This window comes from Perna viridis, chromosome 2 (genome assembly GCF_037379345.1).
Source record: "Perna viridis isolate PV_CMFRI_1.1 ecotype Kerala chromosome 2, ASM3737934v1, whole genome shotgun sequence".
Classification (NCBI taxonomy): domain Eukaryota; kingdom Metazoa; phylum Mollusca; class Bivalvia; order Mytilida; family Mytilidae; genus Perna; species Perna viridis.
In genome coordinates, this window is record NC_142446.1 from 50,939,722 (window position 1) to 50,967,423 (window position 27,702).

The 27,702-nt window shown below is 31.8% G+C and overlaps 2 protein-coding genes across 2 annotated transcripts; one reads left to right on the plus strand and one right to left on the minus strand.

Annotated features, from left to right (window-relative positions):
- Window positions 1-22,477, minus strand: LOC148625662 (uncharacterized). Its single transcript, XM_088569319.1, has 3 exons — window positions 22,437-22,477; window positions 18,435-18,445; window positions 1-2,890 (listed from the first exon to the last, which is right to left on the minus strand). The coding sequence occupies exon 3, from the start codon at window positions 2,874-2,876 to the stop codon at window positions 78-80; it is 2,799 nt and encodes a 932-aa protein (XP_088425445.1). The 5' UTR covers window positions 2,877-2,890; window positions 18,435-18,445; window positions 22,437-22,477; the 3' UTR covers window positions 1-77.
- On the plus strand, window positions 21,455-27,398 carry LOC148625663 (galactose mutarotase-like). Its single transcript, XM_088569336.1, has 8 exons — window positions 21,455-22,507; window positions 23,405-23,535; window positions 24,031-24,188; window positions 24,681-24,890; window positions 25,473-25,554; window positions 25,963-26,107; window positions 26,292-26,463; window positions 27,251-27,398. The coding sequence occupies exons 1-8, from the start codon at window positions 22,443-22,445 to the stop codon at window positions 27,326-27,328; spliced, it is 1,041 nt and encodes a 346-aa protein (XP_088425462.1). The 5' UTR covers window positions 21,455-22,442; the 3' UTR covers window positions 27,329-27,398.
- The last annotated feature ends 304 nt before the right edge of the window (window positions 27,399-27,702 follow it).

Consider the following 27,702-nt stretch of genomic DNA (forward strand, 5'->3'; position numbering starts at 1 on the left):
TACCATTATCAAAAATTTTAAATGCTACAGTAAAAAACCCACATAATAAATAAAATATATATACACATATAAAACTGCTATTTAAGTCGCCCCAACACATGAAAATTTACACCACCTTTATGTTTCTCTTGAGCTGTCCGGCCTCGAGCATTGAGTAAAAAAGGAACTCGAGGAGGCTTTACTTCAGATAAATGAAGATGAGGTTGAGCAAAAGTGTTTTGAGATTGTGATGACAGTGTCGTAGGGGCAGTAGAAAGATATTGTTTGTATTGTGAGTCCTGATCTAAAGTTGTAATTCTGTTGATTGTCATATTATTATTTTGAACGTTTAAATTTTCACTGCACACTGCTCCTTGAACAGAATGAGAATAAATATTTGTTGAAATATTTGATTGTTTGTCAACATGAGTAGCATTTACATCAATCCCTACCGGCGAATAAACACTTTCAGCATCAGACACCAAATTTGTTTTCTCCGAAAATCCACTGTCAGTATCACTCATAAATTTTCCTCGAGGAGAAAACGTTACACTGTTTGTTTCTCTAGGGGAATAAACACTGTCAATTTCACTATGTTCACCATGCGTTTGATTTGTTTCCACTTTAATGTCCTTCTTTTCCCTAGGTTTTTCAATTTCGTTTTCCCCCAACGAACTTGGCTCATATTTCACGAACTTCATAGGCTTTTCACACATCGTATCAATTGTGTTTTCCTTGGTTCTTTTGAGAAGTAAAGTATTGTCGTATGAGTTTTCTAGATACGTATCACAATCTCTTGATAGCGGATTATTGTCAGTTGTATCGTCATATTTTGACATTCGTTTGTATATTTCATTTGAGACATCTATAGCAACATGTTTATTTTCAAAATGAGATGTAATATGGTCCTTTAACTCTTCGTCAGTTTTAAACCTCATGTCGCAAATATCACATTCATGATTTGTTATGGTGTCTTTAACTCCGAGAGCAGTATCCTCTTGTTCTTTGATTTTATGGTTACTGATATTTTGGTGAGAACCTGAGAATTTTTCCATTCCATTTGAGTGGAACGTTACAAGATGCAATTCTAGGTCCTGAAACTGTGTAAAATTTATCCCACATGCAACGCAACTTCCACAAATCTCTGCTGAAGTTATTTGTTGAAGTCCGTCTATTATCCCTCGTCTTGTTCCTAATTTTTGTATCCGTACACACGAATCATGCCCTGAATTTTTCTCTATCAATGACTCCGCGTTTGTATTCGATGTTTTGATATTTTCAGCGATTGAATGCGAGAGTAAATGTCTTTTTAAATATTTGTATTTCCTGAATGATTGGTCACAGAATGGACAGTCAAATGGCATGTCGGGTTTATTCTGAACCCTTCTGACAAGTGGTTTGCTCGAATGCGTTTTAATATATCCCTGTTCATCCAATGACTCCCTCGAACTGTCATCGCTTTGGCTGCTGCTACTACTAAAATCTGGTATCCGACTTCGATAATGATCTCGAAATTCTTTAAAACGCTTGTGTCGTAATTGTTTTGATCGTCTGTATCTTTTATGCAATTTTAAGTGTTTCTGAAAAGATCGAGAGTCACAGATTTTATCTCCACAAATATGGCACTTATATCTTTTTACATTTTTATGTGCAGCAATGTTGTTTGTACAGTTATCCTTTGTCGTGTCCATGCGAGAACTATTACCAGGAACAGAGTTATGAACAGAGTTATGAACAGACATTATATGGACTTGCAAATGTTCATCTCGATTAAAACCGGCATCACATACATGACATTTAAATGGATAAACGCCTATGTGTGTAAGTATGTGAACATCAAATTCTTTTTTCGACGTAAAATCCTTTCTACATAATGGACAAGCAACTGGTGTTTCGATTTCTCCGTCCTTGATATCCCTTTCATGTTGCGCTACGTGTGATTCGAGTTCGATAACAGAAGAAAATCTCATTTTGCAAACCTCACATCGATAGGGAGAGAAGGCCGCATGAATTTTCATGTGATCCTGCAGATGCTCAATATTGTTAAATTTATTCTCACAAAACTCACATTTAATCCAACACATATTCTTATGTCTTTTCATATGCTGATTTAATTCGAAGTTTGAACACATCTTTTTATTACATACAGAACAAGAAATCAAAGTAACCGCTGCCGAGTGATGAGTATTGTTATGTACATGAAAATAATGTTCTGACCAGAATTTTTGCCCACATTCTTTACACTCAAACTTATCCATGTTTTTACCTGTATAGCATTCTGTGCTGACCACACTTTTCTCAAGTTTTCCAGCATAATATTCATATCTTTCATTGTCAGTATTGCTATCTAAAGTGGTACCACTCTTAATAGAGTTACAGTCTGAAGTAGTCCCAGTATTGTCAGTATTGCACTCAGAACTGTTCTTACATGATTCAAAATGACGGGAAAGCTCATCGTATGATGTGAAATTCATGTGACAGGAACCAAAAGTACATTTGAATATTTTTGTTTTTGGATTAAATTTCACCGTGCGATTTCTTCTCTTTACCGGATGTTTGTCAAACTCCAGAAAGTTTGATTCTACGAATTGATTATTAATTCGATTGATCGTATTGTCTTTTTCAGCTTTACAGCCTTGGTTCGCAATGTCAATACTGTAAGTCTTTGGTATTGTTTTAGTTCGTCCATTACCAGTCCTTGGACAGTGTTTTCCTTTTTCTATTGAAAGTTCTGGAATTTTCTCACAGGTTTCACTATATCCTATATTTTGTGGGCTTTTCAGGTGTGAATTTGAAAGTTCATAATCTAGATTGTCTATATCTGTGTGTACTGTATTCAGTTTACAGGCTATTTCGTTAAAAGTGTGGTCATCTAAATCTTGAATCTTTGTTTTCATTGCTCTTTGCAGGCCTGAAATCAAATGTTAGATATATAAGCACAAAAACAAAAAAAAGAAATTAATGGCATCAAATAATCAATGAAACATCCTGCTGTATCGGTTTCCTTAATAGCATCTCAGACATATACCATGTAAACTTACATTTTAATTCAAATAATTTACCAAAATCTTTCTTATACAAATATGCTTTAACAGTGTACGAATATGTGGTAAGAAGATATCATACACGGGTATTTAAACTCAAAATGACAACTATTTCATTTAAAAAATTAAAAAAAGGAGTGTATCTATTATAACCATAACAACTTACATACATAATGTTATTTGACTTAAAAGAAACTGATAAAATAATTTTCATTATAAAAAATTCAACAAATGCACCGAACCTGAACATTTCACGTGGAATTCAATAGCATTTTAGGGTGTTGGTAATTTTGTCATGCATGATGATTATGATTTTTAAAAAAATAAATAGAACATCATTTTGATCAAAGTTTAACGATAAAGAGAAGCCATGTTTATAATGTATTTGTACATACATATGTAAGAAATTGCAAATCAAGGAGGAGTAACCGTCTAACTGAGATCAAGAACTTTTTAATATGCTTACACATACGCGTTAAGATCTGTATATACGGCAAAATGTATGAAACATTTGCATCCTTACATCTAAAATAGGCAACTTCTAGTTAATCAAAAGTTTTAATTGTTGATCATTAGTTCAAATCATACGGTGGTTTAAATTTGCATTTTAAACAAAATAGTGCCAATAGAATTTTTCGACACTTGAAGTTTTTATAATGCTATTTGGGTTTGCTTTTATACACGATCAATAATATTCCTTTTACAGGTTTTACAACACGTATGATAAATATAAATAATAACCTCCAAGGATATTACAATAGTTCCGTGAAATCAATGGGAAGAAATGTCAAAATCAAGTCAAATAGCTTTGTCAGATACCCATTCAGGCTCAAATACAAAAAATACCAGTTTTAAATATTGTAAATTTCGATATGTTGTACACATGTTTCAAAGAGTAACCTCTCATCGGCAGGATTAAAATCAAATATGTAGGAAGATCATAATCAAAATATTAGTTGTATACAAGAAGTACTCATAACCAAATCTATCGAAAGAGGAAGCCAAATCCATCACCGAGAGGTTCTACCAAGGAATGAAGCCTCGGTGTTTTACGCATGTTTAAATTTGGAATACTGTAAGATTTTATAAATAGGGTAGATAAAATATGATATTATTCGGGGTCAGACAAGTCTGACTACTGGGTTGGTGAATACCATCGATAACATCAGGTCCACCAGCAGTGATATCGACCCAGTGGTTCTTAAATACAAAAAATATCAGTTTTAAATATTGTAAATTTCGATATGCTGTACACGTGTTAGAGAGGTAGACAGAAATCATACATAACTTACTTATGACAAAGTAAACAAAATCAAAAAACTAATATAAAATACAATGGAGTCTTTATTTCCATCAGGTTTGCAAAACAAATAATGCAGTATGATTATTTGTCAGAATAATATTATTTTTCCGATTCGTCCTTCATTTGATGTACAATGTAATCTCTTGTGAATTTGTTTTTGCCTTTATTACCTTGGTAACAACGGTCTCTCCTTCTGTGTTTTGTTTTTTTCTCGTGACAGCGAGAAGAAAGTAGGTCAGATTTAACAAAGGTAATAAACTATATGAGTAGTGATATCACACTGGTTTTTAACCTGTAATTAAAATCCCTTTGAAACTGGATATTGTATAACACCAAAATTATATAATTATTCACTGTTCAATACTGTTCAATGTTCCAGACATATCTTTAATATGAAGGGTCAACATATATATATCCATTTTTATGTATTTTGTATTTTACCTTACAAATGTCTGATATCATTCATATGGTATAGATCTGTAATCGAGAGAACCAAGTTAAGGCTTTAAAACTATTGGTTATCTAAAAATGTATTTATATGGTATCCACAGTGACATAACAATATCTTTTGAGAGGGTTTTTATTACAAATATTTAAAAATGTCTTATCTCTTTTTTTTCTTTTGTTAATTAGTTGTGAATTATTTATTTTGTTCAATTAAATATGAAAAGAAAACACTTAGATAAGTAAAGGATATTAAATGCTTTTCACTTGTTTATTTGAGTAAAATTTTACATTTTTTTTTCAATTTCAAAGACGACAATGGTATCCTTGACAGACCAAATATAATTTGTTTTTGTTTTTGTTTGTTTGTTTGTTTGTTTGTTTTTCTTTTTATTTCATTTGCAACATCCAATGGGTTGACCTATAAAATCAGACTTTATCATGTAGATTTAAGTGAGATTTGAAAATTCATATATGTATATAATTAATTCACCTATACCCATTAACAAAAATTCTAACTGGTCAATCTTTTAGAATCAGTTTTCGTTTCACTCTATGAACTTTTCAACCTTGTTTCAACTCATTCCCTTTTCTGGCAAAGTTAATTATTTTTATGGATGAAGTCTTCTTAGCCCGACATTTTATAAAATGTTAAAATGACAAGCATCCAACCAAATCTTGAAAAGAATAGCTTCTTTTAAAGTTCCAAACAATATAACATAAATTGTCAGTAAATATATCATTGATACTGGTTCTAAAATATAGTAAACCTTCACCTTCGATCGTCAAGGTTCATTTTGAATTCGATAGCTATGAAACATGGCTATCTTAAACTGATCTGTGCTATTGCTTTTAGATAAGGTGACTCATACCAATACTTGTTCATTAAATGTGACATAGTACTAAAATATTATGCTGAAAGAATGAACGTCATTAGTGTGTTGCCGCCAAAAGACTGGTATCTAGGCCAAGCATCGATCAACCTAAACAGTATCTAGTTGTATTGTTACTATAAACAGTATAACGTCAAATAAAATTATACCTTTGTTTTCTGTTACATATCAGAAAAAATGAGTCTGTAGGTCGGGTTTTTATTTTATTTTATTTACTTATAATTTTTCCTAATTTTCACAGAAAACAACTTAACAAATATCTCATTGACCACCCAGACTTTGACAACAATCTGTAAAATGACGGGTCTTTTGGTTGTACAATTTGTTGTTTGTTAAGGAGGTAGACCTGGGGTAAGGGACATAACTCTTCAAATCAGTCATATGTTTGTATCATATACAATTTCACGAAAGGCTTTCATGCTTCCCTTTGAAACAGAATGAAATCAGACCAAGTTACCTTGATGCTTACATGAGATGGGTATAAAATGGTGAATACAAACGTTCCAATGATTATAAAGAGTTGTGTCCCTTAACTAGGTCTACTACCTTAACTAGAAAATAAGTCAGTCGCGTGTCAAGGCATGAGTCGTTCGGGCAACACGAAACAGAAGTTAATTTTATTTAGCCTAAGTTATTTCATCTGCTTGGAAGATTTACGACAATGCTTAGATACTATTGACTTTGAAGGACGAATTAAGATAACAGATATAGAAATAAATAATGATTAGCACAATGCTATCTTAAACGAAACAATGACTGAATGGATATCATCTTTTTGTTCATTTGAACTGCGTAACTGCAATTAAATCTGAAACAAACAGAGACACAAATTACGTAATTCAACAGAAGTTATTTAATGAAGAAGTCGGGTAAAATACTCCATGATATTAAATGAGTAATCGGGGAAAAAAAGGGTATTATGCCGGTTTTACACAAATACGTTTTCTGATATACTTTTGATTGTTATTTGTTACATTGAAATACTTCTTACACAGATCTTAAAGAATAATCAAGGGAGTAGAGATTCTAGCGGAAATCTATGGATGAAGACCAGGAACAACCGCATCTCAGTAGTATACCAAACGTGTTTTCGATATTAGGTATCTTCAACTATTTTGGCGTCTGATTTGAAGTTGGATTCTGCATAAGCAGACGTGTACTTGTGCAGAAATTGTAGTGTGAATTTCGAAACACTTTTAGCATGGCCATTAAATGAAAAACTTCACACCTATATGACATATTTGTAACCAAATCCATTTTTTTCTATCTGAATGGAAAATTTTAACATAAAGTGTTATCGTATTTATAAATGTTATTAAAGCCAGTGCACTAAAACTCTCAAAAGGCTAGTTGGTATAAATTGCATGTCGTTGTTATGTCTACACGTATATTTGTATATAGTTATGATACATATGTTTGCCTATTATTATTATGATTTTTTTTCAAATTACACTTAAAAAACAATATATATATCTATAAACCCAAAACTTATTCAGACGCCATATTATATGGCATTTAACCTAGTACTAATACAAAAGGGCAATGTCATTCGAGCTGTTAGCAAACTAAAAACTCTTATTAGCAGGTGCGCAATTTCGTTGCTAAAAAATAATTCCCTAATAGTTTCATTGAAATTCATACATGGGTTTGTGGATAGTACATGTATATGCCATATTACACGTCTGTAAACTCCGAAATTATCATTCCCTTTTGAAATCACAGTCGACCGGTTGAGTAGGAGTTGCAGATACAAACTGGTGACCCTAACATCTATCTAAGTGAAAGGACAGTCCATGTTATAATACAGGGAGTCCTCAATTTATTAAGATCAAAGTCAAAATTGCAGATGAATTTCATTCTATAATAATCATTCTCTGAGAATTAAAAAAAACACCAAGTAGTAAATGCGATGTAGCAGATTAAAAATGGACACCTCGTACTACAAATTTAGTCAATAGGAATTTCCATGTTATGTTTATGGAAGCCACTAATTTATTCAGATCAAACACCAGAAAAGCTATATACTATGAGACAACATACACTCATATGGGTCAATATTAAATATTAAATCATCCTCAAGTAGGATTATCCTCTTCGGGGTCTTCTTATAATATTTTAGTTTCTTTATGTATATCATATGAAGTTGAACTTTCCGCAAAACAGAAAGATTTGAAAATCTTCAAGAAAGATTCGATTTCTTGAGTGCTAAGTTCACGTTCATATGGAAAATCTTGTCTGTTTTCTTTGATTCTGATGGTGTAAATAGTCAAATAACACTATCAAATTGATGGGTTTTTCCATACCATGTTTTACGGACTGCCTGATTCTTACATGGACTAACACTTAAGAAATTCTTAAAGATGTATCGATAGTTGAATTGAATACAAGCTTGGTAGAAACCAAGAATCTTTGTAAGTTTTCTAGAACCCATCGATCTAATTTTTTACAAAGTATGATACTAATATAAACAATTCAATATTATGGTAATAAATGAATGAGTGCTTCAATACACAAACAAAAAACTTTAAGATACTATAAAAAATAGGTAAAGGTTTCTCGCTTTTTAGAATATATAAAAATTAAATTTAATTATTTAAATTAAGTAAAACCTTACCTGAAATTTCATTCTTGTTTTGATTAAAACAAATGAACATTGACGCAACATAAATAGCACGAAATGTTATGCATGTGTAAATAATAAAGTAAGTTAACCAGATGAAACTTCAAACTTCCTTTAACATGTACGAAAATGCTAGAACTACATAAAAAAACAACATTTTATGTTAATCAAACCCAAACTTTTAAACTCAAAAACTCACAGGCACTAACAAGAGCAACCATTTTCCTTATAACACAACATCTGACATTACATATATGATATCAAGTAGCAATCCAAATAAGAATCATGCAAAATGTGATTCATGGTTGACAAGCCTACATATTTTTATTTTTGATATTTTGTTTAAAATGTCATAGTAAACAGAAAGTAACCTTTGGTTTTCTTATAACCCATGTTCATAGGAGATAAATATTATATAGAATGCACTGTAGATTTCAAATTTAGAGGAGATAACTCTGTAAATAACACTCAAATGCAATAGAATCTATTGGATTTTCAATGTTGATTATCTCCTAAGAGCAGGCAGATATGAATGAATAATTACACATTTCACAATATAGACCCAATACACAACTTAATTACAAAAATAAAAATATGTAGCCTTTTTTTGGGGTGTATCACATTTTTCAGATTTTGCATGATTCTTACAAAGATTGCTACTTAATTATTTGCAGTTTTTGTTGAAAGTCTTCTGAAACATACAGATGTTGAGGAATAAGGAGAACTTGAGTATATATGTATATCAGAAAAAGTTCGTGATTGTCTATTTAGCTCAACGACAAGACAACGAAATCATAAGGTTAAAGCAGAGGTTGTCTTTTAAAATTAGTAGTAATGTCATAGCGGAAGTACCTACTGAGCTTGCTCAGAAAATTAACATGGAAGAGTGTATTGCATAGTATCTCTGTGACCGGAAGTTTCTTTGATTAATATTTAAAGTTGAATATGGATATGGCAGAATTATTTATAGCGATTGATTTCACTACTCTTTCTATTTGCAATAATTTCAATTATGCTGGACTGTATCACTTTTGGACGATGAGATTTTTTGTTCAATTGTTATGGTGATATTTCATGATGCAAAAAATTAAGAATCTAACAGCGCCGAGAGTGCAAGTCAGAGAAATCTCAGACATCCAAGAGTAATATTTCAATTTAAGAGAGAGAACATCAAAATCGCACCCGAATTTCTATGTATTTATAAGACGCAAAAACGTTTTATTGTGATGTCACAAACGCCTAGTGTTTAATATCAAACCATCAGTAAGATAAAAATTCTCACATTACTAAAAATGAAATTCCTGTCTATATAGTGAGAAAAATCATTGAATCATCAGTTAATGAAGTCTTGACGTTAAGAGATAATAATAAAAACTAATAAGATTTTCCAGGTCAATGGTAAAGTATAAAGGTTTGGCCCTACCACGCACCAGTAGAATATCATCTCTAAATCCGTACTTTTCAACCAGCCATGGAAAGGCAAAGAAATTTAGTTTCAAAATGAAGGTAATTTTAATGACTACATAAACAATGTTTGATGGTAAAAACTCATGCATAAATGACGAAATAAAGTAGAGGGGGGCTATTCAATTTTCATAGGAACTTCTATGATACGAGAATTAAAGATATGCTTAATCAAGAAGAATGTTGAATAAGTTGTGCAAGCTTAATCTTATCAGCGGGTCCTTTTTGTTGACTTAATGAAAAAGTGTCAATAAATGAAATTAACATTGCTTTCCAGTTTTCCTACACCCCAAAAATAACACAAAACCAAAAAAAAACTTTTAAACGGGCTATACAAAATGTTACAAGTTATTTCAAAAGAAATTAACCAACGGGTTGAGGTATTTCAAATTTGAATACACATATAGGAGGTTTGATTTTTAAATATTTCTTCTGTTTATTTTTTTCTTTAAAAAAATCGTCCTGTTGCCCTTTTGAATTTAGTTCCACCAAAACATCGCAGATAATTATCGATATTATTTGAATATAAAGACGCGAGTGAGAGTTAATTGTTACACAACGATAGAAATCACCCGGGATCGTCTATATAGTCCATATTTAATTATTTTCCGTTTTGTGTCTTCTATTCTCACGTTCTAGATTTTGGCATAAAAAAACCTTTCAAACAAAATATCTGGATTTCAACATTTAAATTTCCATGAAGAGGTTATTATCGGAACCTAAAATGGTGATAATACATTCAAAATTACTCAACACAAAAAAAATGATGAATATCTACAAAACCTTCCGGTAGAATGGTAAAAGACAGTAACTCACCATAAACATGTCCTCAAACCAGTACTCGCCATCTTTATCTACCCGATATAACAACACATTTATTTAGAGGCTATGCACATTTATATGATCGCTACACAATAAACCCTGCTTAAGTCACGCTAAGATTAAGCTATTCAAGAGTAAGTTTAAATTTTTCACATGACGGATGATACGTTTAGCGTGTAAATATGTGAATGATGACTTGAGATGAACCTTGATAAAAGGTTGTTACTCCCTCTTCAAGTTCCAACATCTACTGGATATTAGAAGGTCTTTAAATATTGACATAGAATTTTGAAATCATTACTGTATATTTCCTAAAACAAACCATTAATACCATGAAAAGGCATGGAAATGTACCATATGAAATTAAGCATCATATTTAAAATACGCTAATTTTAGGTTAAGTATGAAACGATTTACTCAAATCTATTATTTACAACTTTTAAGTAACAAGCATCGACTTTTAGATATTTTAATACATTTCAACTTAATACTTTCGTCCAAAAATGACATTTTATAGCATATTTCTTTAAGTAGCCGAGAAAAGTAAAGTACAATTCTGTGTAAGAATTAGGCTATGGGTGGCACATCATTTTCCTCAATTATATCTGTTATGCCTTAAATACATTCAATATATTTAGAATACAACCGAAAAGCTATTTCAATTTATCATGAAGCAGCATCTATGATACAGACATTTTTGACTGGTTATATATTTTTTCATAGTCCATTTCAACTAAATTTGACCTATCAATATCTTAAATAAGCGAACTTTACATTTAAACGTTCTGAAATGTCATTTTAGAAATTACATACGTATATAAGCATTCATAAAAAAACTATTGTTTAGGTTTTTTAAAGAAAATTATACTTTAAAGTGTAGATAAAGTACAATAATGCATTTTAATCATTTCAAATAATCTCAACAGGAATGGTAAGCAAGTGTGGTAAGATATGAAGTTGCCAGGCTGTGGAAATGTATAATCAAGATACATATTTGTTATAACATGTTTCCTTTAATATTTTGAATTTAAAGAAAAATTAAATATACCTATATATTAGATATATATATCAATATCTTTTTAATTACTCGATCTGCAGTATTTTTGCCTCATTTCGACTATATTTTCGCCTCTCACCTGAAATATATTTTAAAAAGATACGATTTTGTTCCTTCGTTGATTGTAAACTTAATGTCCAGAAAATCATTTGATAAAAAAGGGGATTCTTCTAAAAATAATATTTCTAATAATGTTATATGATCTTTATGTCAATTTTGATCCATAATGGTAAAGATGACATTAGTTTATACTATATCAAAAATAAAGTAAGCAGGCGCGGATCCAAGGACAGGCGTACCGGGAGTACGCCCCCTCTAAATCGGAAAGAAAAATAGTTTTTACCACAAGTTTCACCCCATAATATTTTTTTGCCTTGCTTTGCGTGGCATTCAATTCAATTAACGCCAACCCCCCCCCCCAACTCAAATCCTGGATCCGACCCTGGTAAGGTTAAACTGCGTTCAACAATAACTAAAATTCTGGAACAGATGATCAAAACAATTCATGCATCCTACCGGTGCACCTGGTCCATGCTTCCAGTTTTTATTTTGCTCCTTTTATTATTCTCCATCATTTGCTTTTGTTACTTTGTATGTATGATTTTAGTTACTTTATGTTCTTTGTTGTATATGTCTGTTTTCCATGTCTGGTCTTTGTCCCTGGGTTACATTCTTTTGATTACCGCTATAACCTTGGTTCCCTTGATTACGCTACGCAAACTCATGCGTGATTGTTGCATTTAATAATACATCTGAGTATCATTCATTAAACTGTAAAGTATCAAACGAATTGGCCATATCACATTACATTAAATTTGTGGGTTTTACAGCTCGAGCAACATATATCCGCCTAAAGGAGGAATATAAACTGTTCAATACCGAAAAGGCAAGGTTGTAACATCTTAAGGTATTTAGGCGTAATTGAATCAGTTCATGTGAAATTGTTTAAAGATGTGTCTCTCGTCACTTTATACCCAACAAGAGTTATTAAACAGTCAAATTATGTCCAATTACTAACTGCAGTTTGTTGTTAAACTGATACATCGTTATATGCAGTTAAATGTCTTTTCATTTCAGGAGAATGTATAAACAATACCAATGCTTAAAGGCTTCGTGAGGAAGCAAAACGAAATATTTTTGAGAACTCGACACACAAAATATTCAATGAATTTTATTGTTGTAACAGGAAATAAATTATCAGTCTATTTACATTTCGTCTTCTATAATACACTCCTATTCAATCTAAACATAATGCTCAGTGGGGCACATATTTCTGCGGCCGCAGATGTGAGACCCTCATAGTTTGGGCAAGCAAATTTTATTGTTGAAAACGGTAAATCTTATAGCATGATTAGATTTAGCTTAACATAGAATCCTGAAAAAATTTAAATTGTCGGTCGTCATCGTCCGTTAAAACTTGGTTTTCACAAAATTGGTACGATGCATTAAAATGAAACAAAATCACATCAAGTTGACTATCGCCAAACATGTTCATATTGTACTCAAACAGTATTAGTGTATTCGTTGTTAAAAGAACGTGTTCTCATTTTTTTTTTTTTATAAATACATGCTATTTTGGGTTTAACAATTGAGATGAAAATAAGGTCATTACCGAGTTTATAGTTTGAAATGGTCAGAAAAGTCTTTACGAACACCGATTTAAATAATGGGATTCCATCAATCTGCCACAAATGGGCGTACCGATTTTTAATCAGAAATAACACTCCCATTTCTTAATGGCGGGCATAATGGAAGAACTCAGAAACATTTCAATTACTGCACATGTGTCTTTACCATGACATAGTTATTGAAGATATATACTGACATTGTATAAAGTACCACTTCATATTTATAAATCAGACACCACAACTACAAGGTAGCATATGCAAAATACACATAAATAAAAATCATATACCTAAAGAGCAATAAAGTCCTCCACATAAGTAACTTTATTGGTTTATAACCAGATTGTGGTACAAATCAAATATATAATATTATATATAAAAAGTGTGATCGACAAGATTTAAGAAGCAGTCTTTCTAAAAATCGGACAGGAGGTGATTCATGTATGTCAAAAACCCACATAATTTACTTATATTTGTAATTCAGAATAAGTTACCAACCACAGAACCAGTCTTAGTTTTTCATTTGGGTGTTGTGCTTTTGAAATAAAATTTATGTAGATTGTACATGAAATTAGCACTTTGTAAGAGTTGTCATTCTTGATTTGGTAGATTTTGGTGACTGGTTTAACTGTGATTTTCTCAAAAGAACAGATCTAATTACAGAACTGACTATTGTCGCATAAAAAAACATAGCATATATAGACCAAAAAAAGCATTGTTTGTTCTGTTGGTTTTTCAAAACCATGAATCACCTTACTACAGGCAGTGTCTGAGTTTTATATGGACTGGTACTTAAAGTTTGAATGTTTTCTAGCCAGAACAATTACACTATTATAAAAAAAAACCCATTATATTTGATCCGTCAACATTCGAGTAACACCAAACACATGCAATGACATTGTTTAGATAGTACAATACAGTTAGGCCATTTCTGAAAATTTGGTCTCATTTTGTTGAAATAAAGCTATTTTGAGGCAGTCCACATAGAAATTTCTAGTGTTTTGTCATAAAAAAGTGCATATTTTTTTAAATCCTTGGTGTGTGGAGGTTCAAGTCATTTATAAGTAATTTAGTGATTATTCTTATAAAACCCAGTAGCCATGGTAACATACTGAGTTTTAGTACAAATCAGGGGTGCCTTTCCAAAACTAAAAGCCAAATACTATGTTTATAAGATATTAGGCACTTAGACACTACCACAGGATGAAAGCATGCATGGAGTAGGTGGAGAAAAGGTAAAAATAATAAGACCCTTTTCCATTCATTCTCTCACAATTTTAGTCCCATAGGTTCGTGCGAAATAAGGTATTTTGAAAATCGGCCATCTGATGCTGAGGAGAGAACCTAATACGGCAGGGGACTGAAACGTTCCGTATACCATTTTTCATTTAAATTACACCTGTTTACCATAACATATATTACATCTGTCTATGTATAAATGCTTATCTACATTTAAACAATATATCCACCAAATTTCAACTTTTAAATTTAACCTTTACAAAATTTTACGGGGGTAACTTGGTGTGCGGAACAGAACGCCTTAATGTAATTGTATAGTGCACCCTTACATTTCGGTCGCGTGTAATTTAAAAGTAAATTGGACAGCGATCGAGGCAGTTTACGGAACAACTGTAATGCTTTTTAAGATAATTTCTAATGCTGCCATTGTAGATTAGTAGTTTTGTTTTAGTTTAAATTATCACATTTGATAAAATTATGTGAATCTAGGGAAAAATGTTACAATTACTAAAAAAAATTGAATTCCGGTTTGTATTGAAATCCTTCAAGTTCGCAATCAGAATAACCACATAGAAGCGTTTACATGTTTTTCATATCATGGTATTATTTATAAATTTTAGGTGTAAGTTAAAGTGGCAAAAGGTGGAATAACAAATGAGCTAAACTGCCTAGGGAACTTTATTTTGTGCTAGAGCGGTGTTTGGTGTTTGAAAGATGATCAAGATAGCTAATTCAGTGTTTTAATCTGTACATATAAGGTTATTGACGACAAAGTTTTATTATTTTAATAAAGGCATGTTGTGCACGTATTTGATTTCATTCATAACATAAAGCTTGGAGGATTGCTCCCCTCGAACAGACATCAAATTTTCTGATCAATTTAGGAAGGATAATTGCGTTAAAGTACCAGGTATTTTTGTCGAAATTTGAAAAAAAGGTAGTTAGAAAGACCATCAGAAATTTATTTACCTCTTCTTAAAAAATCAAGCCTCTTTTCAGTCCTTTCACACCCATAGTTTTATTATTATATTTTTGATGAGACCATAAAAGTGTAATGTGTTCAAACATATGTAGGCTTAGAAACCATCGCATATCCTTTGAAGCATAGAGGCATAAGCAATTTACTTATGAATTGTTTACTAAATTAAGATATTACTTTAACATCGATACAATCTTCGTGTATTTATATGCAATGTTACAAGCCATATTTCTTCCTAAATATAGTACTAGTATTGAATTCGTTTGAACGATCATAAATTGTAAAATAAAAATTTAAAAAAAACCCTTACTCATTCACCCTGAGATTTTACCTGAACAAAGTGCAACTGTTCTATAAAAATTACCAATACTTTCATTTTGTGAACTCGAGATGTTCCGTCCAATGAAATTCAATACTCATATTTCTGTAATATTTACATCAATGATTTATTGAAATATTTTCTTCGGCTGTGTTCTTTGTTGGTACGATACCAAAATTAATTACAAAAAGGTATTATAAATACCTCATCCCCGTTTTTTTATTTATTTTTTTTAATCCAATACATTATCTTTGAAATCATAATATAAAATGATATTGCATTGTTTTTTTTCATAAAACTAGTGATATTTGATGACTAGCCCTATTCTTTATTAACTTTGAATATAAGACAAAAATAAAAAAAAAATCACTCTTAAATGAAAACGATATAAATGCAAGAAAATTATCATTTCTTTTTAGTTATGTTGTTTCTAAAGGGTTGATGCTTTTATTTAATTGTAAAAAAATATCCTGGAAAACTTCTGAATTAATAATTTCCGTGCCAAAACAAAATGGTTACAACGTATAGGGATAACCAACATTTATATATGTAGTATTTCCTCAACGTTTCGAGTTAATGTAAACAATAAATAAGATGGTAAAATAAGCTCTATTTAATATATACATAAACTGTATGATATTCGTAGTAGGATTTTAAAGCATCGCGTTGCGTATAGTTTTTCCCTTTGTTGACGATCTATGGTAACATATATAATTACGGTTAAGGTCGTGTGCATGTCTGAAAGCTTTGCAAAATACACTACGATATTTAATATACAACTAAATTTTTCGTCACAGTCGATGGGCGCCATAATAAGCTTGTCAGGTGTTCTGATTTGAAAAGTTATAACTTGAAATAAAACAAATTTCAATTTGCGTTTTAAAACATCCACGCAAAATCAATGTGATTTCGAGATAGTCCTGGTGAAACAAACAAAAAATATCTTAAAGTTTCTATTTCGTTTACAAGCAAACCAGTTAGTTCGTTCGGAAGTTGAGACTTTGGCAATATTTCCTTTCCTCAATAGTGCTTTCCTGAAGAAAGTTTATGTAAAACATGAAAAAAAAAGATGTTTTATCCAGCAAACAAGGTGCTATCAAAACTGAAACCATGGTTACGAATCAATGGACGACGAGAAGGATTTTGAAATACACCATTCAGAAACATATTTCGGCATTATTTTTACGTACATGATTGAAATGTATAAATAAATTTCTCATCTTTTTTTATTTGATCAACATAAGATAATGTAAGATAATTAATTTACTTACGTGTATATTGGCGAGTTTTCATTTTGGAACCAGCTATTGATTATTTCCTGTTGTCCAATCAGTTGCAAGATTTTATTTTTTACCTGTCCCGGCATAAATTAAATGAGAACTTTTTTTATAACTTGCGTATTTCGAGTCCATTTATAACATTTAAAACACCATTTTTTGAAATTGTGATACGTTCTCAATGATGGCTTCGGTCACACTAAAGTAGTTCACCGTTTTTATTGTACCGTAGGTATGTTCGATGGAACGGAAATCAGGTAATTTTAATGATTGAAATCCGATGGTTATTATGGTGAAAACAATTTGACTTCATGTATCGACAATTTCAAAAGACGTTTTTTCATTAAAATGCTTTCAGGCATGAAATTTGAAACTTGAATGAACAAAACGTGCTGCTTAAAAAAACAAACAAAGCAAAATTTGATGGAAGGTTAAAGTAGTTGATAAAGCTCAATCAGAGATGATAGGTCATGCTTGTCAAACACAAAGTAAGTTTTGGCTGCATTTTGTTTTAAAACAACTGTTTCACATCAATAAAAAAAGGCTTGCTCTTTGATATCTTTATTGTGTGTATATGTCTGATCACATTTTATACAACCCTTCCAGCATTACGAGTAATGTATTGTAAATGAAGACATTCTTGTTTAGATAAGTCGGGAACATTTCATCTTGATAGCAGGCGCGGATCGTACGCCCCCCCCCTAAATCGGTAAGAAAAAAAATTCCCTAAACTCAAATCCTGGATCCGCCCTGGGAAGTACTATAAAATTTGACTAAATCAATGGTTTTTATTCCAGCTATGTAGGTATGTATGATTAAGTATCCTACTAAAAATAACAGAACCTGCCTGCATAATAGACCAAATCAAACAAAAGCCCTTCCTATGGTTAGAATATGTTTTGAGAATACAAAGTTCTCGAAAACAGTCCTTATGTAGGCACCGCAAAGTTAAAGACCTATAGGATGTCCAAAACAAACATGGCGAAGGACTATCGAAAATGAGTCAAAGGAGTTGAAAATAACATGGGGTGAAGCAACAGTTTGTGCAAAGAAACGATGAGATCTTGTAATTTCCTTGTGCTCCATTCGGGAACGAATAGAACAGGTTGGTAAGTATGCTTAAGCTCCTATTAATGATATTTAAAAGCTATTCTCATCAATCTACATGCAAATTAATTATTAAACTGTTCAACATAAAACACACTCTTCAAACAATAAGATGCACATGTGCAAAGAAACTGATATTCAAATTTATCGGTAACTTTAAAACATTTATGCGTCTAGTGGTCAACAACTTAAAATTGGAACCACTTTTAAACTATATAAGCATGAAAAAATTTCAGATATTTTATACTCACGTAACACATACTTGTAGCTATACTAAAAGGCAAATTAAATTCCAATTTAAATCAGTATACGTGTAACTGTTCTTAATAAGCAAAATAATGTTAAGCTCTCTAACCAAGTGAGTGAAAATTTGAGTTGTTTCCTTTAGATAAGAATTTACTAAGCACCTGGTAATCTTAAGTGTTTTTCGTGTTCAAGCTCGTTCTTGTTCTGTTTCATTGCTTGTTTTTTTAACGTTTAGTCAACCGAGTACTCATTGTTCTAATTATGTTAAAAGACGCTTATTTTTAATTTGTTGCCTGGATCATGCATAACATTCATGTATTTGAATAGTCATTCTTTCAAGATTTAAATGTTAAATTGAAATGAGCTCGAATCTTGATTTTTTTCGAATTGGATTCTATCAATATATATTTTCCAGTATTTTTGAAAGAAAATAATTGTCCGTCTGGTTTAAAATTGAGCTAAAACGGTCTGTATTGAAAAAAAACATTGCTTTTGCTAACATCCGGTATGCGACCAATAGTTACTGAAATCACTTGTTATCATTAGCAAAAGATAATGCGCAATAACACTACTTATGAGTGTCAATATTGTGACCGGGAAAATTAAGGAACGGCAGAAAATTTCAACTATCAAGTGTCGATCAATAATGAAAGACGCCAAAATAGTTGAAAGAGTGATTAAGGGAACCAGGTTTATTGCGGTAATCAAAAGAATGTAATCCAGTGACAAAGACCAGACATGGAAAACAGACATACACAACAAAAAGCATAAAGTAACCAAAATCATACATACAAAGTAACAAAAGCAAATGACTCCACTAAAAACTGGGAGCATGGGCCAAGTGCACCGGTAGGGTATGCGACCTCTGCTTTTATAGAAACACCCAGATCGATGATGAATAACTGATTACATAAATAGATCGCTTCATCTTTAGAAAATACAATGTCTGATCAGATCTGTGTAGTATCAATGACATTTCAAAGTTGCAAAGACAGAAGCGCTTGGAGATATTTAACATATTTCGCAGTAAATGCGTCGTATTTGACTAAAGCATCTTAACAGTATATTAGCATTGACATTAATTTTGCTGCAGAAAAATTACGTGAATAAACTAATTGATCATACCTTGAAGACAAGGGAGATCAATTAACCATAACTAAATCAATACTACTTTCGATGTTTTCGAAATACTATGAATTTACCTGTATTTCTCTCCATTTTCTAATGAAAAATGAACTTTCAGATCGAATAACTGTCTGATATTTTTAAACCGTTGTACAAGGATGAATGGGTTATTTAAAGTGTATTCTACAAGAATTTAAATATTCATGTTTACAACAGTTGTCGAGCAGAAAGAAAGAAACGCCGTGACATTAGATACAATTATTCCATCTTTTATTTAAAAAGTACTTATTATGTAAAAATTGCTCATTCCGGTATTTTGTAGATGTGTTTCAAAGTGTAATCTTTGATCAGCAGCATTAAAACCAAGTATATAGGAAGATATAAATCCACAATATGTTAGAAGTATCTGTTACCATATATATCGAAAATAGGAAGCACTCCTAGCACCCAGAGGTTTTACCATGTGCATTACAATAAATAGAGCATTGGCGTTTTAGAAATTACTGCAAACTTTGGTGAGTATTTATTTTTTGATAAAGCTCGGTCCTACAATTCAATGCACTGGAATGGTAAATACCCCCTGAGGGTCTTTGGTCCACTAGTACTGTCCTCGACCCCGCTGTTTCTAAATACAAAAGATACTAACTTTACTAATATTACAATATTCGGTATGCTGTACATGCATTTCAATGAGTTATCTTTCATCGGCATTATTAGAGCTAAATATATAGGAAGATTTAAATCCAAAATAAGGTCTATACAAAAAGCACTCAAAACCAAAAATACCGAACCAAGAAGCCAAATCAACCACCGAGAAATTCTACCATGTGCTATGCAAGAAATGACTGAGGACTCAGTGCAATCTTCTGATTACTAGACAATACAGACAATGAAGCCCCAGTGTTTAAGCGGTTTTTGATTATCATGATACTGAAAATTTCGATAAAAAATATATTACTTGGCTTGTCAATAACTGTGGGGACCTTTGACCAACGAACAGTGGAATCGATCCATTGCGTGTAATTTCCGTTGTGGTATACACATGCTTCAATGAGTAATACCTCATCAGCAGCATTGCTCTAATTGTATAGAAAGTTAGTTTTTTTTTCCTTCTCCAACATTATATACTTCTGTTCATTGTAAACGATATTATTTTATTTTGAAATTCTTTACCCGTTGCTTTACCTTGAACCGCACGAGAAACAAACTATGTGCACTAAATGATGTACCTTTAGATTTTACTTTGATTCAAATGTTTATTTGTTCGGGTGTTTTATTACTTTATTACAGGTTTTATACAGTAATAGTTTTTCCTAAAAGAAGCCTTTTTGGGAAGATTGTACTAACCCCATGTAAAATATGAATAGATTTACTAGTTCTCATGAATACTTGTCAAGATTTAAAGCACTCGTAGCTATTTGTTCATTGTTATGACAACCTCTTGAAAATCGTATTTTTTTAGTCGTCAAATCGGTCAACAACCATTAAAATGAGGAGTGGCGTCCGTAAAGAGATCCATTTTTTTTGTTAAACCTCAAGAAATTTTCTTGTTAATTAGCTTTAATTGGAACAAGTTGTCTGGTTTTACTTAACATTTATTTTTAATGTAATTTTTTTTAATCCTTTCTTTCAATGTGTATGGGAAAACATTTCCGGGTTAGTGCTCACTCAATACATAATAAGCAAAATAGATGTTCCCAATGTTTATGTCACTAGCAATATTCAATGTTGTATTGTTAAAATGTGACATTACAGGTAACAACAATGTAGTTAATTTCATATAAACAATAATATCAAAATATCAAAAGAAATTATTTAAGGAGGTAGACCTACATTAAGGGACACAACTCTTACAAATCATTGGAATGTTTGTATTCAGTATTTTATATCAATCTCATGTAAGCATCAAAATAACTTGGATTGATTTCATTCTGTTTCAAATGGAAGCTTGATAGGCTTTGATAAAATTGAATATGATTTAAACATGTAACTAATTTTAAGAGTTATGTACCTTACCCCAGGTCTACCTCCTTAAAACGGCAAAATAGTCAGTTTGTTCCATATTACCTCAACTCGAATACCGATTTCTTTTATTTTTGACAATGTATTTAGTTCTTATAATTGGAATGAAAATGTACAGTTGCTAACTTTAAAAATATAGCATTTGTTTTCATGCTGTAATTTCAGCTTTATCTCTAATAGTTATGCTTAAAACAGATAGCAGATATCCCCGTAAAATTATAATAACTTATTATCAAATAACGTTCACTTTCTAAATGTTATTTTTATGACTAAAGTACACACATGAACTCTGCCTCGGCTTTAAATTTTAATATTTCTGCAATTAAAATGCAATAAAACTCGCATTAACCTCTTTAATCTTCAAACCATCCTATCATGACTTTTAAAAAATATGTTTCAAAGCTTACACTGTTATTTTGTAATTTTGAAAGAAAAGGCAAAACATTACCAGCGTATATAGGAATAATTACCCGCTTTAACTTGCACCCTACCGGTGCACCTGGTCCAATCTTCTAACATTTAGTAGAGTCCGGTTTGTTCCTTTACATATTATTTTATGTGCGAGTATTTTATTTGTTATTGTTTGTTAATTCAGTATTGTTTTTGTATAGTTTGTTTATTTTTGGTTATTTCATGTTCTTTGTTGCGTCTACTCGTCCTCCCTTGATTATGTACATTTTGATAATTGTTCGAATCTTGTTTGCCTTGAATTCTCTTGTTAACCAATCTTTGTTGAAGTTGCAAACAGTATATAAACATAATGTGTGTATCAAGACTACGTTAAACCAGAACACTTTGGTACGAAGGTATTCTACACAAATGATAACAACTGATGTGGTAAAATGACCTATCACTGTCCTAATTTACTTACCTGATAATGGCCGGTATACAAATCACAACCGATGGCTTTGGTAAAACTAAGGACGGTGTTAGCATTAAAAGGTAACTTAAACTTTTTATTGCGTTGGTGTTATTAATGACACACGAAAACGTTTAGCAACATAAAACTTTTTACGTGCTCATCAAACGAAAATCATGTGATCACCAAGTTCAATAAATCATATTTACATTCGACAATGTACCATGTCGAATTTTTGGTCCCGGAGAGGGTTGCACCTATAAGGATATGAAAAACTAAATTGATATTTATTGAAGTTGATCATGTTTTTACAAACTGTCATGTCGATATACAGCTATCTTCATACATCGAACAAGTCATAACTGTACAATACACTGCCTAACAAATCGTTTAGATGATAAAAACGTGGTTTTAGTGCATCTTTGGTCCTACGATAGAGCAAAGATATTGATTCCCTGAGTTCTTTGCGTATCAATAGTCGCCGATGTTAACAGCATTTTCTGTAGTTCTGTAATATAATCTATCAACAGCAAATACCCTCAATGGTGACATACGCATCATTGGTACATACACGTGGCTTTGTTTATATTCAGGGAATGGACATAATGTAATATATCGACAGAAAGTTAGAGGATATTTTCTCTATATCTGATAAGGATATGTCAATACAAGGGATCCAAGTAAAATGTTTAAATTAGGGGCATCCTCGATATTAACAGTCTTGGAAGAGTAATCAAGGGAACCAAGGTTATAGCGGTAATCAAAAGAATGTAATCCAGGGACAAAGACAAGACATGGAATCTATAGGATGAAGTTATGAAGAATATATGTCAAAAGGATGTGATGCTGTAAATTGTATAGATCACACCAAGAACTAAATACCATACTATTATCTGATTGCAATGACGACATCGCACTTGCCAGATTCAATAATTTAGATAACTTGCCTTCCTGAATGTATGCATAATGCTTTTTTTCAGATTTAGCCTGAAAAATCAAAATAAAGTTGAGGTTAGGATAATTAACTATGGTGCAATAATCACAGATATATTGGTACCAGACAGGCAAGGGAAAATAGTGGACATTAATTTAGGTTTTGACGATATCGAAGGTATATATATTATTTTCGTAAAAAGAACAAAATTGTCTAAAGGAAAAAGAAATATTCGCTACATATCTTTAGATAATAAAAATATAATTATTTAAATTTTGTTGATGGAATGCCTCAGAAGTGACTCACTATCAAATGACAAATATCAATATGTTTTATAGCAAAATAACTGCTAACCTCTCACTTACTAGCACTAATACGAACAATGTTTATATCAATTTATGATATTTGTACATTATGAATTATTCTTAAAGTAAAGATAGATGAAATGCAAAACATAAATATTGCTCACATTTAAAAACTCATTGTTGACTGAAAAAACTCTTTAAACAAGGACTTACAAACAGGGGAGTTCTGTCGGCTTGATAATTTTTTTTATTTATCCTCCTTTTTTACCAAATTGTAACCTATGTTGCACGATGCTTCGACCGCCTATTGCAGACTAGTTGACAGACTCTTGCCTCCCAACACCCCAAATTTATTGAATCATTGCAGGATATGAAAGTGACCGGCAGAAATATTTTGGTGCCATATGTGGAAGAGTTGCAAATAGAATAGCCAATGGCAAGTTTACCTTAGACGGTAAAGAATATATGATGGTCGTGAACAATGGCCCAAATCATCTGCATGGAGGAATTAAAGGTTTTGACAAGGTTCGTTTTCAATGGGAAGTCCTCAGCCTTTCTAGTTACATAAAAAGAAATGTTTTAGTGTAGCGGAAATGGCCGAGTAGTTCCGATTGTCTCCGTTTCTCCGTTTTCACTAAAGGTTTACTTACATCAAAGAGCAACAACTCAATCGTGCAATCTAGAAATACTGCAATAAAAGTAAAGAATAAATTTGTTTTAAAACGAACTATGAAAACACAAACCAATTACTTTTTATTGTTTTAAAACAGATGTTCTAATAAAAAATCAACCAATAAATGTTAGTACTATTAACATATAAATGGATATAGTAAACAAAGTAAGCATAACAGGTCTGAAGTTTGTTTTCCAAATTAGAACAGTATGGAGCACACTTAATTTTTCATCACGTTGGTTTAAAATTGCATTGATTTAAATTTTGTGTTGATCATAAAATTGTTATATATGTCATAAAACTGCATATATGAAAACTATCAAACATCCTATTATATGATCTAGGGTGTATGGGATGTGTCGGTTAAAGAATCAAAGCTCGAAATGACATATGTCAGCGCCGATGGCGAGGAAAATTATCCTGGGGAAGTTACCACCAAACTTACGTATGAACTGACCAATACTAATGAACTTATCATTGACTATACATCTACAACGACAAAACCTACACCCATTAATTTGACAAACCATGCCTACTTCAATTTAGCTGGGCAGGTAAGAACTCTAGTACTAGTAAATCGTGAACATAAATAATGATATGCATGACGGTTAATAAAAAAAGAAATATAAATATCAACACTGTATCCTCAAATAGGCATGGTAAAAAGAGCAATTAATGAAGTGTTTTGAAAAATGATACAACCAAGCAAAAATTGATTTTTATTTTCTTATTTCCCGGAGTATCCATAGAATAGTGGTATATGTTTACGTCTCCAGGTTTAAGACTTGTCTCCGGGTATAAATGATTTATATCACGGAATGTGTCTCCATACCCATGTTTGTCTTCAGGCATATGGTTTACAACCCTCATGTTACCAGATGTAAGAAGTTCCCCTCCTTACTTATATAAGTTTAAATAGCCTGCTTCTTCAGGTGTAATCGTTATTAGTGCTCACTTAAACATGGCAGTCCGTCTTCCAAGTATAAGTCATGGCACTTCCAAGTATAAAACTTGTATCCGTCTGTTCTTTCAAATGTAGGTGTAATGTGATCTTCGTGTGTACAGAGTTTTTGTTCTTTAAAAATACTACCACTTGCTACACACTAGAGCTAATTATCTTTTTTTTTCTTTTTCAGGGCTATCCTAACATTGACGATCATATCATTACTCTAAAGGGAACTCACTATACACCATTAAATGGAAATGTTATACCAACAGGTCAGTAGAAGTGTTTGACAACTTATACCCAGATCCCGACTTCGATGGTTCTGATATTCTTTACTGTTTAATTAGGACTGGGAGGAAACGATCATGACAACCAACTGGAAACTGCTCAAAATAAGCACAGAGACACAATAATGAAAGAAGAAAATCAATAAAATATTCCTGTATGAACTAATATAATCATGTAATAAGAAATTACCTTTGGTGAAATGTGCCTACAAAGATATACGCTGCTTCAAACAATCAATTTTGAAGAAATTAAATGAATGTTTTGTATTAATATAATGATTTGGGTAAAATATTGTGCACTTTTGTACATAAAAAATAAATTGATAGACAAAATGACTTTTATTCCGATAAATACTAATGAACTTCGGTATGGTTTATTTGAATTTTTTTAAGGTGAAATTGCCTCAGTTGACGGAACACCATATGATCTAAGGACACCAGCCAGATTAGGGGACCGAATCAAAGAAGTAAACCAAGGCAAAGGTTTTGATATCAATTATTGTGTTGGTGAGACTGGCAAGATGAAATACTGTGCAAGGTATGGATATTAATATATAACTGGATTGGATAGACATATTATCAAAAATATGATTATTGGTTAAAAATATAAAGTTATATAGTTTACAAATGCCAGTCAATAAAATAGCAGAATAAATCATCCATCTTTTTTTTGGTTTGGTTTGGTTTTGTTTTGTGTTTGTTTTTGTGTTTGTTTCTTGTAGAGTAGAGCACCCTCCGTCTGGTAGAGTGTTGGAGGTGTCCACCACAGAACCTGGCCTCCAATTGTATACATCCTACTATCTAAACGGTGTCAGAGGTAAAGGCGACTCTGTATACAGACAATTTGGTGCTTTCTGTCTTGAAACACAACATTATGCCGATAGTGTTAATCATGTGAGTTATCAGTTGTTTGTGTGTTTTTGGAGTCAGCAGAGAAATAAATTTTAAGAAGAAAAATAAAAATCTACTAACCCTACCACCATTCAAGTATGCATATTGGCAAGGCTGGCGTTCCAATAATGGTTTTTTTAAAATATACATGTGTTTATTTACATTTTCTGCGATACATCGAAATCCCCTAATAGCCCAGGGTAGCTGAATATGGGGTCTCCTGTTTATACATCCATCTTATACAGGGAATATATGAGAGTAAAACATACTTCCGGTTTTTTTATACCGCTACATGTACCCCCATTCAAGTATGCATATTGGCAAGACTGGCATTCCAATAATGATTTTTTTTAAAATATACATGTGCTTATTTACATTTTCTGCGATACATCGAAATCCCCTAATAGCGCAGGGTAGCTGAATATGGGGTCCCTTGTTTTTACATCCATCATACTCAGGGAATATAATTTTTATGAGAGTAAAACTGACTTCCGGTTTTTTATACAGCTACATGTACTGATTAATCGTTCAAATTAACAATATTTCTCCAATGGCATAAACTAATGGTAAATTCAGAAATCATAGTGATTGTTTTACTTTTGCTAAAATGCAACTGACTTCAAATCGCAATTGTTTTAACATGTTGATACGGGATTTTATTCAAGATTGCAAAATCGCCTGTACGACTAAAACAACAAATTTGCAATAGTCAATGCATGCAATAATTTCTTAACTTAAAGTGTATTCATACAAAATGTTCTGTTGTTTCTTACTTGTCTTATCGTTTCAGAGTAATTTTCCCAGTACGGTATTGCGACCTGGTGACACATACAGACATACAACTGTATATAAGTTCAGCACAGTTTAGTAGCCCAAGAGTCAAATAGAATTAGATTGTGATTTTTAATAGAATAAATTTCTTATTGATACTTGCATCACTTATCTTGTCTTATTTAATCTTTCCATAGAATAGCTTTGGGTTAAAAACAGTTTCTCCTTTGAGAACTTAATTTATATTATTCTACAAATATATGGGTATTTGTAAAATGCACTGTAAAAATGCTAGTATTTTCTTCAGTTTCGGAGAAAATGATATTAATACCGAAATATGATATATGACTTTTATATTCAAAGAACAATGCTACAAAGGGAAAAAAAGGGAACAATTTTTTGAAAATAAAAACTAACACAATCCAGGACAACAACCAGATAAGGTAAATAGACACAACAAAAACATGAATA

Coding starts and splice junctions, on each gene's coding strand:
- LOC148625663 (XM_088569336.1), top strand. CDS start 22,443: ATGGCCGGTATACAAATCACAACCGATGGCTTTGGTAAAACTAAGGAC. Junction 23,536..24,030: donor AGGTTTTGACGATATCGAAG/GTATATATATTA, acceptor GAATCATTGCAG/GATATGAAAGTGACCGGCAG. Junction 26,108..26,291: donor AAGATGAAATACTGTGCAAG/GTATGGATATTA, acceptor TGTTTCTTGTAG/AGTAGAGCACCCTCCGTCTG.
- LOC148625662 (XM_088569319.1), bottom strand. CDS start 2,876: ATGAAAACAAAGATTCAAGATTTAGATGACCACACTTTTAACGAAATA.